This window comes from Pseudorasbora parva, chromosome 9 (assembly GCF_024679245.1).
Source record: "Pseudorasbora parva isolate DD20220531a chromosome 9, ASM2467924v1, whole genome shotgun sequence".
Taxonomy (NCBI): domain Eukaryota; kingdom Metazoa; phylum Chordata; class Actinopteri; order Cypriniformes; family Gobionidae; genus Pseudorasbora; species Pseudorasbora parva.
The window spans coordinates 11255893-11274467 of record NC_090180.1 but is presented as its reverse complement, the minus strand read 5'-3'; the positions used below and the strand labels follow the sequence as shown (position 1 = coordinate 11274467).

Below are 18575 nucleotides of genomic sequence, written 5' to 3'. Positions count from 1 at the left end.
CTTTGGTTTGCAGCACATGATCAGCGCATACAACAAGAAGGCAGGCATAACTGTAGATGAAGCCAAATTCCAGTTCCTGAAGACCATCTCACAGTGGCCTACCTTTGGATGTGCTTTCTTCGAAGTAAAGGTAACCAGGGCAACACTAAAAATAAACCTATTTGATAAAAAGCAGGTTGTTTTCTTGATACTGACTGTGCTTTTGCTCCCAGCAAACATCAGAGAAGAGTTACCCCAGTGTTATCATGATATCAATCAGCAAACAAGGAGTAAACCTCATCAACCCTAAGACAAAGGTACAGATCTGTCTGTAGGCTATGTATTTATATGTGTATGTATGTATGTATATATGTGTATGTATGTGTATATATAATATACACACACAACTATGAAGTACAGCTCGCCCTAGCATTATGTAGCTTGTGCAGTTGAAAAGATTGTTGGCTTGTCTGCAGGAAGTGCTTGTGATGCATCCATTCAGTAAGATCACTTCCTGGTCTAGCGGAAGCACCTATTTTCACATGACCATTGGCAATCTAGTGCAGGGCAACACTCTGCTCTGTGAGACCTCACTGGTAAATATAGAGCACACACACAGAACTACAGCAAGTGTCGCATCTGTACATATACAGATGCAAGAAAAAGTATGTGAACCACATGCAGAATCTGTGAACATGTGACTAATTTTAACAAAAATAGAGAGGGAAATGTGTATCATTTTTATTTAGTGCTGTCCTGAAGAAGATATTTTACATAAAATATGTTTACACAGTCCATATTCTGCAAGCGGTTCACATGCTTGTTCTTGCAACTGTATGTTAATGTCTCTGACTGTTTGTTTCTTGCAGGGTTATAAAATAAGTGATCTCCTGTCCTCTTACAAGAACATGTATATGAAGGAGATAACAGTGGTGAGGCCCAGAAATCAAATGTTCTCTTGAATCATCATGTAGTATGAGCATTTCAGTAGAATTTTTATCTTTATCATAATTATTATACTGTGAATTTGTTTTGTTAATTTAGGTGTACTCTGTAATAAAATTACCATTTATCATTACTGTCAGAAATCTGTTTTAAGCGCATCACTTTTTAGTATGTAACAGTCACTATAGATCTGTCAGTGAACCAGCTCTTTAAATCATAATGTTTTTGCTTCCTTCTATGTGCACATATGTTTTAAATAATCATTGTATAGGCTAGAATATTTATTTTTTATTTCAACAGTCCACCTTTTCATCAACTTTGCATCGCAATGTTACACTAGGTGGCAGTATTTTTACAGTTTAATTCTAATCTATCTACTGCTTTGGAGAAATAAACTATATTTAACAATAAAATTAAAAATTCTAAATTGTTTTGAATTTAATTCTCAGTGAATGATGACTTGGTTCCATAATTCAATTTACACTAATTTCATATGTTCTCCATGTAATGAGGGATTTTTTTGTTGTTGTAGTATTTTCAGTTTATAGTAGTATTAGCAGTTTGGTTACTCTTAGTCAGTGATATTCTAAATGAATGACTCTCTTTACACGCCAGACAATGGGTCATGTTTAACTAGATAGGATATTTTACACATTAACACATTATATAGAACCTTTTACACTACTGTTCAAAAGTTTGTGGTTGTCAAGAATTTGCAATATTTTGAAAGAAGTCTCTTACAATCACCAAGGCATTTATTTAATCAAAAATACATACAAATTGTAAAACTTTTATTATTTAACGTATTTTAAAATGTAATTTATTTACTAAGATCATTACACCAGTCTTCATGATCCTTCAGAAATCATTCTAATGTACTGAATCTCAAGAAACATATCTTTTGTAACATTATAAATGTATCTACTGTCACTTTTGAGCATTTTAATGTATCCTTGCTGTCTAACCCCGAATTTTTGAATTGTAGCGTACATTTCTATTTTCATGACGGCTGATTTAAAATGCCAACAGGGATGTCACATTTTACTCTTAGGGATTGTTAGGCATGTTGGCTCACAATGAATGTATAACAACCAGATTTTGAACAGCTAGGTTTAGATTAACATACTTTAGTTAATCTCACAGTACTGTTAAGACACTGAAAAAAAGCATTAAAGTTGCTTATTTCTTTCCAAATCCACTGAAACATGCACTGGCTTTTAGGGATTTTCACAGTCTCTCTTGCCATTTAATTCTTCCACTAAACCAAAAATATCCCAGTGTGCCTCTCTCAACCCCTGGCCTCTTGACCAACAATTCAGCCTTTCCATGAAACTGAAAGAAAGCCTTGTGCTAAAACGGGAAAATCCAGGGTGAATACTCCACAGCAATCATGGTAATCGAGTGTAAAGCACAATTTTTGGCCCTGACGCATACTTCGCCATGTGCTCACTATTACCAAATAAAAACACAAGACCCTGGGCTAGTGAAAGAGATGTCAGAAACACAACACTGCACTGTGGGAGAGGAAAACCATTTCATTCACGCCATGTATCCATTTCTTTATAGCCACGAGCTTCATTTTGGACATGAGGCTTGTGTTATTAGAAACATGTTCTTGATATCACAACGTCATGGAGGCATCTGAAACCTTCCGTACAGGACTTTGTTGAAACCTTAGGATGATGAAGGATGCTAAAAAGGGGGTTCTTTAATAAAAGTACAACAGTCATTGATCAGTCATGAAGCAGTTTTATCAGTCAGCAGACCGTCTTGTACAAAATCTAAAGGATTTTGAAGAACAAAAACAAGGGTTTAAAAAATAAAGGTCTGTAAAGTTGGCCTGGAACAACTTTAAATTCAGTATTGTGTTTAATATTCATTTACTAAACATATTTACCCGATATCTTGCATTCATTAACTTTGACAGCCCTATAACACATTTTCTACCAAAACTAAAACAATTATGCATTAATTCATGCATAAAATATGCATTAATTCATGCTTGACTAATGCACTGATAATCAGCTTGACTAATGCACTGAGTTTATGTATGACCCATGCAGAATTTATTAATGATTACTGCATCAGTAACAAATGAAGATGGATTAAGTAACAAATAAATTATTAGTTAAATGTGTCATAATGTATTAATTTCTTAACTATACAGTCCCTGACAAAAGTATTGTCGCTTGTGTACAAATTGACCTAAAGTGCCGCTGAAATATATTTCTAATCAAGATATTTTTACAAGAAATGGCTCATTTTAATCCCACCAGCTTTTGTGATAATGTTTCAGTGAAAAACTAAACTTTCAAAAAGTATTCTAATATTCACAGCTTGGTAAAGCCCATTGAGTCAATTTTTGCAAAGACATAAGTGTGTCACCTTGTCACATGAGCTTCACCTGTGACTAATAATGGATCAATTAGGTCTCAAGTGTGTATAAAAAGAACCCCAGTACACTAGACCTTCACATCAACTGCAACTAGACCTCTGCAAACATGCCTAAGATTCACCCTGAGACTAAAGTTTTGATTATCAAGAGGCTGAAGACCAGATCCACTGCTGATGTGGCAGACACCTTCAATGTGTCTCAGCGTCAAGTACAGAGGATAAAAAAAAGATTTGAAGAGACTGGAGACGTTTTTGACAAGCCCAGGTCAGGCAGACCCCACAAGACAACTGCTCGAGAGGACCGTTTGTTGGCTCGAAAATCCAAGGCCAGCCCATTTTCCACTGCAGCAGAGCTCCTCGAGACCTGGTCACCTGAAGTCCCTGTGTCAACCAGAACAGTTTGTCAGATTCTGTCTCGAAATGGCCTCCATGGTCGAATCAGTGCCCAGAAGCCAGCACTAAACAAAATACAATTGAAAAACCGTGTGGCATTTGCCAAGGCCCACAGCCTGCTAAAAGGATGGACGCTGGAAAAGTGGCAGAAGGTGGATTTTTCAGATGAATCTTCAGTTGAATTACACCACAGTCGCCGCAAATATTGCAGAAGACCTACTGGTGCCCGAATGGATCCGAGATTCACCCGGAAAACAGTGAAGTTTGGTGGCGGAAAAATCATGGTCTGGGGCTACATCCAGTATGGGGGTGTGCGAGAGATCTGCAGGATGTAAGGGAACATCAATAGTCTAAAGTACCAAGAAATCTTAGCTACCTCTTATATTCCCAACCATAAAAGAGGCCAAATTCTGCAGCAGGACGGTGCTCCATCGCATACTTCCATCTCCACATCAAAGTTCCTCAAGGCGAAGAAGATCAAGATGCTCCAGGATTGGCCAGCCCAGTCACCAGACATGAACATCATTGAGCATATGTGGGGTAGGATGAAAGAGGACGCATGGAAGACGAAACCAAAGAATATTGATGAACTCTGGGAGGCATGCAAGACTGCTTCCTTAGCTATTCCTGATGACTTCATCAATAAATTGTATGCATCCTTGCCAAACCGCATGGATGCAGTCCTTCAAGCTCATGGAAGTCATACAAGATATTAAATTTGGATCTCACAGCTTAATTTGCTGACATATTTTTGTATTTGCAGTAAATTTGTTACATTTCTGTATAGGCAACAAAACTTTTGTCTTGCCAAAATTTGACCTTTCTGTCTTGATTAAATGATAAATATTTCTTCTGTGAAAATTATTTATTTCAGTGCATTAAACATCATTTTGGAGGGTTTTAGCTTTTCATATGAGCTATTTCTAACAAAAATTGATTAATTAAAAGTCAGGTTAATATCAGGTATTTCTAGAAAATAGATAAGCGACAAGACTTTTGTCAGGGACTGTAGTATTAACCAATAGTGTAAATTGAATTGTCAAAGCTACTTCAACTTCCAGTTGACTGCTTTAATGAATCATTAGCTAATGATTTGCGAAGGTACACTGAAAAAAGTGCGTTGGATTTACATGATTTAAATGTGTACATCAGTCCCACATGAATCAGTTGTTTTGGGACTCACACAGGCAGGTTTTTGGAAAGCCTATTGTGTTCTGAACTGTCACATTTCTCATGCCAATGAATTGATCAGGAATGCTTTTAAGCATTGCTTTAAATAAATAGCCCAGCAAATGCAATCGAGGCCAAGTGCTGAGACTATAAAACTGCAGCTCTGAGAAATGCGGCCACGCACGTGACTAGCATTAGAAACGTTGTCATTCCTAACCATAAAAACACATCATGGTAAAGTTTTAGTCATGAACGGGGAATGTGTGGCTCCTTGTGCTTTTACTGCTCTTCATCATTGCACTACTGCAGTCACAAGGTTTGGTTCAGTTTGTGGTGTAGTTTAAAAATATGAAGGGAAGGCTGCTTTCATTTATTCGCCTTGCAGCATGTTTCAGATCTATCATTCAGAGAAGAGTCCAAATTGAAGGTTATTCCATCCAGTCATCAATCAATGCTGGAAATGTGTGCGGCTGAACTGAAGTAATCAATCTACTCTCTGAGAGCACAGAACATGTGTCAGACAATGAACAGGACAACCTTTTATTTTAGAAAGCCTGTCTAATTCATGCTGGGTTTGTTTGAAAATGTATCTGGTTTTCAACATTGTTTGGTTCCTGGTTAGACTGATCCAAAATTCATCTAACATCTAATCTAATGTTGTTGCAGTTTTTTTTTTTTTTTTTAACGCTAATGTTCCCAACCGCTTTAATTTGTAATGTGGATTACAGCAGTCTCACTCAAACAGATAGAAAAATTCATATTTTCTGGCGTTCCATATTTCAAGCTTCAGGAATGTGCCCTTTGACCTTGAAATGCTCCATGGCCCTCCATTTTGTTCATGTTGAGGAAGAAACCCAAGGTTAAAAAATGTCAAGTGCTTCTCAAACGTCGAAAGAATGTTGGCAGCTTTTTTGGCTGCGAGGAGGAAAAGGCCTCCACTGCGCTTATAAACAAGATGAATTGCAGTGTATCACATGTTTCCCAGTTCCCATACAGGCTGTAACAACCATTAAAATCTTTTCAAACAAGAGGATTTTCTTTTCTTATATAAGCTCACCTGCAGCCAAGTTTGTTCTTGTGTGTTGGTATGAAGATCTAGTGCCACGGTGTCGTCATCATATTTGCCTGTTAAAGGCAAGACGGTTTATAGCAAATATTGAAAACACATGTGAAAAATGTCAATGTATATGAGCGAGAGTCATGAGCTCCACTGTTGCTTCTCTTTTTCTTTTATCAGTTTAAATGGCAATCCTGTTAGGATTTATAAACTGTACATAAACTTTCTGATAATACAGCTCTGGAAAAAATTAAGAGACCACTACAATTTTTTCTTAAATCAGCATCTCTATAAGTATGGAAGCCATTATTTCCAATGTCTACTGAATGAGGTGCTGATTAGGTAATCACCTGAACCTAATCTTATTTAATAAGGAAAAGTATTAAAAAACTCTTCTGTGGTCATCATTATCCTCTTGCAGTTGGACGAGCTGGATGGCAGAAACAGTTCTAGTAGTACTTCAAAAGTAATTGGAATCAAAAAATAACTATTGACCATGCCAAAAAAGTTGAAAAGGAAAGTTTTGGGTGAGGAAAAGAAGGGTTCAGGGTTGCTTCCATCCTTAAAATTTCAAAGACGACTGTTCATAAGAACAAGGTCAAGCAGCAGACATTGGGGACAACAAAGCCACAGACCGGCAGAGGGCGAAAACGACTCCACTGACCGGAATGACTGCCAACTCATTTGAAAGTCACTCAACAACCATAGGATGACATCAAAGCCCCTTTCACACTGCGATTCCGGCAAATACACGGATAATGCGACCCAGCATTTGTTCCCGAGCCACTAGATTTGGTCCATTCACACTGCCAGCGAAATACCGTAATATGTGCGCTTTCACACACAACCCGTAACGGTCCCGGATCGAGTTGATACGTAACATCCGAATGTGACGTATAATGGCGAGCGATCTCAGCTTCAGCGCGGATAGTAAGGAGCTCCGTGGTCTTGACTTGTGTCCAGTTTGCACACATTTCTGCTTGTTTAATATTAGTTTCTTTTGTATACGAACACTCCCTGCGTTTAAAACACCGACTAGCTCTTCTGGCACTGCAGGGTTGTATTATAGAAAAAACAAGCTCTAGGAGTCGCACGATAACTATGTACACGTTGCGGCATTAGTTTTGGCTTTTGTTCACACAGCGCTCGTCCCGGGTCGAACCCCGCAATGTTACTAGGTCCCCAACCCGGGTTCAATTCGGTAATCAATTCCGGGACGTGGTTGCTTTCACACAGAAGGCAACCCGGCAATGTTCCTGGGAATATTGCGGGTCCGACGTGCAGTGTGAAAGGGGCTCAAGTGATCTACAAAAAGAATGGCTAAAAGGCAGCTGGGGTGAATTGCACTGCGAGGAAGGTCCAAAACAGGGCTGAAGTCGTGAAAAACTAGAAAAAGTAGCCTAGAAATCTAGACGCACCCTAGCGGCAGCAGATCTAATCTGCCGCGAATGTTGTCTAGCAACTCTCAATACACTTCTGAGCTGAAAAAGCCAAACTCTGGTCGGGTCAGTCACACCATAGAGTCGGTGGGCAGGGCTTAACATAATGACGGCCGAGTTGCACTTGCGTGCTACTAGTAAACACAGAAGCTGGCGAACGGCGGTCTTTCGAATCAGCTTTGACCGCGACTCTGGAAGACTTGAAGTTAAGCTTTTCTCTGAGAAAAGAACAAAGAACGCCACTAAAGTGAAGTCATTCTTAAAAAGGGAAGATGTGTTCTGAGTTTTGCCGACCGGATACGGCAAAAGTTTAATCTGTCAATTTGTGTCAACTAGCTCTGCGTCACCTTCGTTGCTCTGGTTGGTTGTAGCGCTATCCAATTGTGTGCACGGCGTGCAGAGGGAGTTTAAAAGACAACCATTTATCCCGCCCCTCGGATTGAGCCCTGTCAATGGTGAGTTTCCAGACCAAACATCTTGATGTGGGTCTGGCTTGTCAGGCTAAGAAAAAAGCCCTTCATCAATGAGAAGCAAAGATGTTGGTGGAGGAAACACATACCTATCAAGTGTGTCAAACTCAATTCCTGGAAGGCCACAGCTCTGCACAGTTTAGCTCCAACCAGCTTTAACTCACACCTGCTTGGAAGTTTCTAGTAATTCTGAAAACCTTAAATAGCTGGGTCAGGTGTGTTTGATTAGGGTTGGAGCAAAATTGTGCAGAGCAGTGACCCTTTATGAATTGAGTTTGAGACCACTGCTATAAATAGTAAAACCAGAAAAACTGATAATTGGTTAATGGTCTCTTAATTGTTTTCAGAGCTATATTTATATATATTTAGCAAGAAAGACAAAAAAAATAAAAATAAATAATAATAATAAATATATATATATATATATATATATATATATATATATATATATATATATATAATTTATTTATTTTTGTCTTTCTTGCTAAATAAAGGAATTAGCCTCTAAAGGTGCACTATGCGACTTTTCTTTCCACTAGGCGTAGTTGTTACGAACTGCTCTGAGACAGAAGGTTGGTTGAAGATCCAAACGCAGTATTTATTGAAGGGTAATCCAAAGTCGTAGTCCATAAAACACGCAAAAGGTCATAACAGGAAATCAGTCCGAAAAGGCAAACAAAACAGAAGGAACAGGCAAAAGGGTAATCCACGGAGAAGGCAAGAAATCAAAGACCAAGATACATGAAAACAGGGAAACGCTCAGAAATGCAGTTGTGACACTAAACAAGACTTCGCAATGAATGACAGAGATAACCAGGCATATATAGGCAGAGGTAATGAGACACAGGTGTAAACAGTGAGTGCTAATGAGTCCAGGGAAAGGATTATGGGTAATGTAGTTTGTGATGGAGTGACAGTCCGGGGTGGAGTGCCCTCTGGTGGTGATCACGGGCACTCACACTGGTGAATTGTGACAGTAGTCGATTGCCAAGTTTGAGCGCAGCATCTTGGGACATGTGGTCTTCACCTCACAGCCGGTGGAAAATAGGACTCAGCAGAAATCATGTTCATGGATGTGGTTATTAACGTTACTGTAGTATGTAGCAGAGCAGGACTGAGTGTTGTGGAGCTGAGCAAGGTGACGAGATGAACAACACACGCCTCGCGAGCAGCAGGACTTTTATTATGACGGGACACAATCGCTGGCGGTATTTCCGCTTTTCCAGTCACGAGTAGTATTCGATACATTTGAGTGTGTTAAATGATGTTATGATGTTACTCTGTGCTTTCACTCAGTGACTGCTGTGACACGTGTTGCACACTTCTTAGAGTAAAGCGCTTCTGGACAAAAACCGGAAACCGAGGGTAACATAGATATGACGTAATTGACAGGCGCTATGTTTAGATGTCCCTGCTCCTTGGTTAAAATAGCAATTTTGTCATAATTTACAAATAGTTGGAAACATTTGGGATATTGTAAGAACTCAACTGAACAAAATAACACTGGCCTAGTGGCTTTTTGATAATTTACTGCAAAAATACTACATAGTGCACATTTAAATACATTGTTGTTGTTTTGCCTTAACTTTATTTCCTATTTTAAATGCTATACTTTCAGTGAATTCATGCTTTAGGATATGTAAATTATACCTAACTACATGCAACTAACTCAACCAAACTATAATCCTACTATAACAATATGCAACTACATGTTGCTAAATTATATTACATCTTTTTTTTCTTTCGGTTGTTCTCTTCAGGGGTTGCCACAGCGAATCTATTCCTTATCTATTATCTATTATTATGCTTATCTATTCCTATCCTCTGTATCCTCTTCTCTCAGACCGACTACCTTCATGTCCTCCTTCACAACATCCATAAACCTCCTCTTTGGTCTTCCTCTTGACCTCCTGCCTGGCAGCTCTAACCTCAGCATCCTTTGACCAATACATTCACTCTCCCTCCTCTGAACATGTTCGAACCATCTCAACCTGGCCTCTCTAACTTTGTCTCCAAAACATCTCACATGTGCTGTCCTTCTGATGTACTCATTCCTGATCCTATCCATCCTCGTCACTCCCAAAGAGAACCTCAACATCTTCAGTTCTGCTACCTCTAGCTCTTCCTCCGTTCTTTCCTCAGTGCAACTGTCTCCAAACCATACAACATCGCTGGTCTCACTACTGTCCTGAGCACTTTTTCTTGTCATTCTTGCTGGTATACTTTTATCACACAACAGACCTGACACTTTTCTCCACCCATTCCAACCTGCCTGCACACGCTTCTTCACCACTTTTCCACACTCCCCATTGCTCTGAACCCTAAGTACTTAAAATCCTGCACCTTCTTTACCTCTTCTCCCTGTAACCTCACTGTTCCACTTGGTTCTCTCTCATTCACACACATCCTGCTGCGACTAACCTTTATTCCTCTTCTCTCCAGAGCAAAAATCTCTCCACCTCTCTAGACTTTCCTTCACCTGCTACCCCTCTCTGTACTTCTGTACTTACATATTAATTAATATGTAAAATGAATGAATATTACATATAATACTTAAACAATTAAACATTTTTACTGCACTTTATTTTACAGTCCTGTTCCCCATGTACATACTATGTACTTATACAATAACTAAATAATAAGTACTAACCCTGAACCTAACCTTAACCCCTGTAGTTACCTTATATTACCCAGTATAGTACACTGTAAGTACACACAAGTGGATGTACTGTAAAATAAAGTCTAACTTATATATTTGTACTGAGTAATATTATTTAACAACTACTTACTAAATGGGGTTATGATTAGGGCTAGTTGAAGTATAATTTAAAAGGACACTGTAAAATAAAGTGTTCCCCAAATTATATTATCAGCGATAACAGTATAATTGAAAATGTATTTACATGAAACTAATATGAATTTAATTGTGTCAGTATTCATGGTCTGTCTCCCTTTTGCTTTTGGAACTCTTCAAGTTTGTGTAATGTTAGAGTATATTTCCTCTTAAAAAACATTGTTTTTATTTATTTTTATTTCCTGGTTTTAATTCATATTTGAAATACTATAGGCTACTTTCAGTGATTTCATGCTTTTGGACTTCATTGTTTGGGCGTGTCTGGATATTTGTCCTCTATACATACAACATTTTGCTGGATTGCATGTGGGAAAAATATGTGTGAGCTGCCCAGTTTTCACACGGCCGAGGGCTAGCATGCCTTGACGGCACTATAAACAACTGACTTACAGTAAGATCACCAGCAATCAATTTCCTCATGAGCAATGCAAGTCTGAGATGCCTCTCATTACTTTTACAAAGATCAGTTAGTTCAAAACTAAACAATGCATCTAATTGTCATCCTATTTTTGGAAACCGAGATTGTTGATGTCACAATGTCAAAAAGCATGTGACTACACTAAGAAATATTGAGTTGACTCTTTCAGTGACAGTAGTATTTACATAATAGGAGGCTGGATAGGTTAGTCAGTGTTGGGTAAGTCAGCTTTATGTGAGTTAACTATTGTTCTCTCTCAAAAGCCAAATGTTTGTCTGAATGACTAAGTCTGAAATGCGGATAAAGGTGAGCCTGAGGGAAATAGTGCAAGGTTTTCTGTGGTGAAATTTGAGAGCTGGAATGCCCCCACTGGCATTCACATATAATTACTCATCTTTCTCGGTCTATATGTGAAAACCCGGAATAACACGACGAAGAATGTGAGAAAAAAATCCAGTAGTGGTGCTTGCTATAGAAATAACAACAATTTCACAAGGGCTTCACAAACCAACAGAAACATTTTTATATATTAATAGCTTTATTGTAAATGTATGAAATGTTTCAGAACATTCACATCTTTCGTGGATTAAATAGAAGAGGTCAACCCTTGGTCATGTGTTTACACAACTTTACTGAAATGCTCTTTGGCACCAGTTCCTCAGCATTACATTCCAACACAACACAAAATAATTGTACAAAATATATATTAATATTTACTTTGAAATGACACCTTGACCAGCAAATGTGCCATTTAGGAGCAAACACATTCAAAAACTAAATACAGGAACACAAATTGTAATATAATACACCTGGTTTTCTCTCTGAACGTTCTCTTAGACTCTCAGGTCTAAATAATGTTTTTGTCTCGCACAATTTGAAGCATGCAATGTAAAAGAATAACTTCGATGAAGGGCGTAGCAGCCATACATAGAAAACATGACAAAAATGTGACCACTTATAACAATCAATATAGGTGGGGTGGAAAAGACACATGCGAGAGCCTCAGTCTCAAGATGAAAATCAACTGAACTGGAATGTGGTGAAGTTACCACAGGTCTTCTGAGAGGAGGAACAATGCGTTAATGACAATTTAGGAGTTTGTGCTCGTCTTCCTGTACGGGACGGCTGTAAATACCAAAAATGTAGGATTCTCACAATCTCACCAGAAGCAAAAGTGCCAGTAATGCAGTTTTCTACACAATCTGTACTTTCAACAGAATGTACTTTCAAGAGAAGAGCTCAGCTCCCTCTTTTACATGGGATTTTGAGCAGCTCTGTTATTTAACTGGACTCTTTCTTCACAACAGTGTAGTGATGTGGTGTCATTTAATATCTTCCAGAGCTCCTCATCACACAGGTATGATGTATTTATTTTGCCTTGTCCGGAGTGTTCTTCATCAAATGAAGATCTCCACTGCATCAGCTGCCACATCATCCAGGCCCTTAAAAAGATCCACAGCAGATGGTGCTTTCTGGATGTTATCTGTGAAAAACAGTAACAAAAATTATTCAGTTATCACACAATGTGACTTAATGTCAGAATTAGCTTGGGGTGGTGGTGGGGGGGGGGGGGGGGTGTAATCTGAGATGAATAATGGGCTTTCACACTGCAGTGTGCCATCTTTTAGTTACTTTTTCATGTACCATATTATTCAGAAGCAACTAAATGTTGACTCACTGGGCTTGGGCTCTGTGCAGGGGGCTTGATCGGTTTTCTGTTTCTCTGACAGAATCGGCTCAGGATGTCTCAGTGCGGCTACATGAGCGAGCGTGGAATATGGCGTACCAGCCGCCTGGTCAATGGACTGACTCTTCCCTGGAAAAAAGATTTATAAGTGTAAGTTACAATTTTCAGATCTAATTTTCAGATCTAACTCTTATTTTGTCAATTTAAGAACCCAGTGCTTAATAGTGAACATTAATGCTAACATTAGTCAGACTCAGACATTAACTTTAGCTAGTGTAACAGAGGCCAGCTAGTAGTCACTGTGCAAGTAAACCTCACTCCTCTGACCTCAACATCCTACTCTCATGCCGGTCGACCCGGGTTCGAGTTACACCAGGAAATGCTAGACTAAATGACTTTTCCGCAGAAATTTTCGCTAGTAACACTAATAAGCAGTTAACCCTAATATAAATGTTAAAAACGAACCTTTGCCCTGTGCCGTGTGTGTGACCGTTGAATGAGACATGGTGATGGAGGGCTCAGTAGCAGCTGGGCGGAAGTCACCTGATTCTCCCTTCTGCTCCTGCTGCAGCTTCTGCTTCAGGACGCTAATCACTGTGTCCTTCTCCAGGATTTGGGTGTACAGGGCACGGATCCTGACAAAATATGAACCGTATGAGTCCTGAACAATCTTTCAATCCAGAATGGTTCATTAAACACAACTGAAATATCATTTTAGATGCACTGCGAGAGATTCTCTTACCTGTTTTCTACTTCCTGGTTTCTGTGCTCAGATGATGGGAGCTCCTCAATGAAGGAATGACAGGGCGAATGGTTGATGATGGTTGTGTCTCTTTGAAGTATAGGAAGAGAACAATTAGAAATTGCTTCAAAACTCAATATGTTCTGAAGAATTTGACATTGAGCTTTTTTTTTACCTCTGAGCTGCAGCGGTGGCAGCGGCGTCCATAGCAAACTCCCTCATGGTCTTCTCCTCCAGGTATTTCTGCTCCCAGCGCATCTTGTCAGCCTCCAGGGACAAAATGTGCTCTTCTTTCTCCCGCAGAAGCTCCTGAAGTGTGGACACACTCAAATTGGATGCTGCTCCGACCGGCTGAGGTTGCCGCTGTGGAAAAAGAAAAACAAAGTGTAAGATGGTCGTGATGTACCAATTTGAAGTCTCAAGCTATTCTTAGCTTCACTGGAAGGAAATAGCCCTGGAATAAAATGCTAAGTCACATCCAAACAGTTAAAAACAAAAACAAAGCACCGTTTTGTCTCAGTACCTGCTGACTTCGGAGGCTCCTCAGTTCCTGCTCTAGCCGTGTCCTCAGGCGCATTTCCAACCCTTCTCTTTTCTCACATGTTGCTTGCAGCTGAGCCAGAGCCCTCTGCAGACGCTCAACCTTCTCCACATACGCTCTCTTCCTCTGCAGCTCTGTCCACAGCTGCTGGCTGCGTGTCTGTGCGGACCTCAGGGTGCTTTCCAGGGCCTCGTTCTTGCACTGCTGGTTCTCTGCTTCGTTTCGCAGATGCTGAACCTCCTGCTCCAGACGCGCACACTGCAGCTGCTGTTCTTCATCTGTTGGAGAAGAAAAAAATCGAGATCTATGTTTGTAAATGAAATTTAAGCTATATGAGCAGGTCAGATGCATAGAGTCAAAGAAATGATTTGTTTACACATGTCTATGGGTGTTATTTGGTTGGTCAGATAACAATTATTAAAACTGAAAATATAAAAACAAAAACATTCAAATTAGGAAATTCTATTATTATATTAGATTAGATTATTGTGCAATTTTATAAGTTGTAGTGATATTTTGACAAGATTTGTAGTTTGATGGTTCAAAATTATGAAATGACAAAATCAATGCCTTGAAGGCAATGCACTGTATGTTGCATAAATATTTTCAGTACATACTAAGACATTATGTCCAGTCATAACAAGCATAGGCATTTATGTGAGGACGTGAGAAAGAGGCTAAAGGAATGTTTATCCAGGCCCTCTCGAGCACCACTCCCCACTGACTTCCTGCTCATAACAAGAGGAATCCAATCGCAAAGTCCGGAGCGCCTCATTTACGCAAGCGGTTAAGGAATGCAGAGGCAAGGAGAAGCAGCGACCCACTCTCCCTTTGACCCACATCTCAGAGCTTCAGATTGTTCTGCTTATTTCCCAACAATCACTGCAAAACTCATCATCGTCCCTCTTCCATCTTTCAGCAAACAGGAAGTGAGGCTGAGTAGTTTGTTAATAGTCAATGTGGATCAAACGAGAGCATTGACGGTGTTTGGCAGTGGTTAACTGTCCCCAGGCGTTCTCCCCTACAAAGATTTGGTCACATCTGACATTTAATCTTCTTTTCTGATCATTTAGATGCTGTTATGTGACTGAAATTCCTGTGTTGGAACGCTCTAATTGGAAACACATTCCCTCTTTAAGCAAAATTACTCAACAGAAAAACATTTGTAGTGCAACTCTGGGTTAAGAAGTACCCAGAGCATGTGAAACAGTAATGAGGTTTAATGTGGCCGTGCACATGAACTCACTCTGCAGAAGGAGCTTCTCAATGACATTCTGGTTCTGGTCAGCAGCTTCGGCTTCTTTTGCCGCTTGAATGCTTGAATGCTGCAGCCTCTTGATCTCAGCCATCAGCTTGTTTCTTAGTGCTTGCTCCAGCGATTCTCTTTTTGCACAGCCCTTCATCAGAGTGTCATAGGCCTCTGAGATCCTTTGGATCTCTTGTTCCAGCTGGTGGAAAAATAAAAAGACAATTAAATTGCATGTCAGGTGTGCTTGTCCGTCAGACAATGATGGCCTCAGAAATACTCAACGATGGTTTGCAATGTTCCTGTATATGATTAAGAGCAGAGAACAGAGAAGCTGTTCAGGAGTGCCATATGGAAAGACCAGGATGGCGTTAACCATGACTCCATCATCCCAGGCATGTTTACACAAGGCAGTGGCCTGATGGGTAAACGCTCAAACCTGTGTAATTATCATTCTTTCAGAGTGAGCAACAGCTTAACTGCACTGATGTAATCCACTGGAAACACTTCATGGCCTTTTGGAATTTTGCCAAAGAGAAATTAAATTTGATAGTTGTCATCACTCTCTAATATAAAAATATAGTGTCTATAGTGTGTGTGAAATATGATTATATATTATGATAATAGTATGTATAACAATATATATTATTATATATTATAATGTAAATATATTATTTTCAGACAGATCTATATTTACAGCTGAGCTTTGCTCAAATGTCTCCAAAACGTCATTTTGTACCCATAGCCATTTATATTCATTTGGTTTTCAGAGAAATAGTGTTATCACATATAACCTGTAGTTAACAGCCAGTGTCCTTTTTTATTAAACCCCTTTTCTTCAGATGGGTGTCTGTTTTACCGTATTCACAGCTATGCCTGGCTCAAATAGCATTTTAGAAGCTGATTTTTGTTTTCACAAAAATGTCAGGGTCTTTTACCTTCTGAATTCTGAGGGCTTTCTCGGTGTGTCCCTCTAGCTCCTGTCTCAGTCTTTTATTCTCGTTCATGAGCATTTCCAGTTGAATGCGATTGCAAGCTGCGACCTCCCTGCCAGCAGGGGGAGATGTGGAGAGTCTATGGCAAACTTCTGGTGTTTGAAGTCTGGAAGTAGAACAAGGTAAAAATCATCATGTTAGATAAATAACACTGGGATTTAGCTCATCTATATGTTAGTATAGTTAGACGACAAACTACACCAGCAAGTACCATATTGCATACTCAGCCATAGTATCAGCCAACAGACTGTTAGTCATAATGACACATCCTATAAAGTACGTCAGAACTCCAGGAAATGCATATACTGTGTTACAAAATCGAATGTGGCTAAGTGTAAATGATGCATTTGTTCTGTTTTTCTCTACCTGTTGTGTTGGGAATGAAATGGTGGTGGTGCTTTGTAGAACTGTTCATACTCTGCGGGATGTCGCCCAGGAATGGGGTACTCGGTATAAGGCACCTGCTTATTGTACTCTAGTCCTTGCTGGCTATATTGTAAGTGCTTGTTTGCATGGTATCCATGTATCTGAGGGTAACTAGCAGAACATGCAGGCATTTTGTTATGCTCCATTGAAAACTGCAGAAGCCGTTCGCTCAGTGACCGAGTGTGGCCTCGCTTCGGGTCCCAGCTGTCTTCTTCCTCACAGGGCATCTGCCTTGTTACACTATCCTCTAGTGAAAAGCCCTTGTGTGGTTGGCACCATTGGGAGGCCAAAAACTGAGAGTGGGCCTTGGCTTGTTCATAGGTGGGCAGCTCCTCGCCGTGGTGTGGGTGTGTTGTGTAGTTCTCCGAGTGCTGGTAGTCAACCTGGTGCTCCTGACCCTGGGGCTCTTGTCGGGCAGAGAGCTGAGGAGACTGGGGCTCCTCCTGGCTGAGGCTTTCAGATGAAGACTGTGGAGAACAAGCCCCTCCGCTGCTACCTCCAACACCTCCTCCTCGTCGCAGGGCCTGCTGCTGGATAGCCAGGAGTGTGCGGGCGTCTGTGGGGTTTCCATAGCGGAGCTGCTCTTGGATTAGCCTGTGCAGAACAGTACCAGATGCTTCTTCACCTCTCATTTTATTTGATGAAGACATGTTTTTATGAACTGAACTGGACCTAGAGGGCAAGAGACCAATTCAACAAATGATTATGATGTTTAAATTCCATATAGTTAATAACAGTTTTTAAAGAAAGAAAGAAATGTTTAAACTCTCAAAGTTTGAGTGCTGCATTATTTTTTTCATCAGTTTACAGAAAGTGACAGGCGCATATTTAGAAATACAAAATAAATCGAAACAAATACTTAAACACACACAAAAAAATGGCAACATATGTTTAACTGGTTTTACTTTAGTTAAATAATATGAAAATATTCAATATGAGTTTTAATATGGTTGATATGAGTCAACTATATTGAGTTAGACCAAAGAAAATAAATACACGTTTAAATACACTTTTTACAGTAATATATTTCAAGTTAAAAATAATTGTTAGAATTATTATTATTTTAATATAGATATTCGTATTATTTATAAATAACTAGGGCTATAATAGGCATAGTAGGCCTATATGCAGTTCTATTCAAATATACAAGTTTTCATCCCAATAGAAAAGTAGCGCACTCACGGGAGCATAGTGTCAAAACTGTATTATTCCTTTAACACGTGCCAAGCTTATTAAACGTCATAAACATGAAAGCGTTTTGTCTAAAAATGCTTCGTCCTCACAGCCATTCGGTTTAATCGGCGTCACAATAAAAGTTAAATACAGTTCAGGTTTTCTGTGTTCGTTGCTATCGACCATTAAACTCTGTAAAACATTGACGACCAACTTACCAACTAACACTCTCATTCCACACGGATTCTGTTAATAATGGCATGTGTAATAATCCAAGTAATCCAACTACTGTCTTCTGTTTGTGTTTTATCTCCTCGTTTTGTTTGTGTGCGCGGGTTTAGGGCTGGTTGGGTTATGAGCTGGTAGGCGCGCGCTGTGCTCTCATAAATAACTGAGCGCGCCTGGAATGATCGGAATGTGTGAGCTCAGGGATCAAAAGTGAAAAGAGAGAAGAAAAAAAAGAGCCGTTTAATACAGCAGCTGTAGTTTCGCTTTCGTCCACCGGGGGCTTTAACAGCAGCTAAGAGCACTCAGCTTTTCACTGAAAGTCCTTTATTTTTTTTAATAAAAAAAACGTACCAGTTGTTATGGTCGAATAAAATCTATGGCAACATAAAGCAATGTATTACTACAGAGAGGCTGAGCA

At 39.6% G+C, this 18575-nt stretch overlaps 2 protein-coding genes across 2 annotated transcripts in view; one reads left to right on the top strand and one right to left on the bottom strand.

Moving 5' to 3' along the window:
• The window catches only part of myo7bb (myosin VIIBb), a 30159-nt gene extending 29105 nt beyond the window's left edge, over nt 1-1054 (top strand). The window contains exons 44-47 of the mRNA XM_067453096.1: nt 14-130; nt 213-296; nt 456-575; nt 849-1054. Coding sequence (XP_067309197.1) covers nt 14-130; nt 213-296; nt 456-575; nt 849-941 — 414 coding nt within the window. The 3' untranslated portion in view covers nt 942-1054. The remainder of the gene's footprint in view (nt 1-13; nt 131-212; nt 297-455; nt 576-848) is intronic.
• Nucleotides 1055-11649: 10595 nt separating this feature from the next.
• Nucleotides 11650-18306, bottom strand: amotl2b (angiomotin like 2b). Its single transcript, XM_067453095.1, has 10 exons — nt 18148-18306; nt 16697-17428; nt 16274-16436; nt 15336-15537; nt 14072-14367; nt 13724-13911; nt 13549-13638; nt 13272-13441; nt 12798-12935; nt 11650-12602 (listed from the first exon to the last, which is right to left on the bottom strand). The coding sequence occupies exons 1-10, from the start codon at nt 18189-18191 to the stop codon at nt 12517-12519; spliced, it is 2109 nt and encodes a 702-aa protein (XP_067309196.1). The 5' UTR covers nt 18192-18306; the 3' UTR covers nt 11650-12516.
• Between the last annotated feature and the right edge of the window lie 269 nt (nt 18307-18575).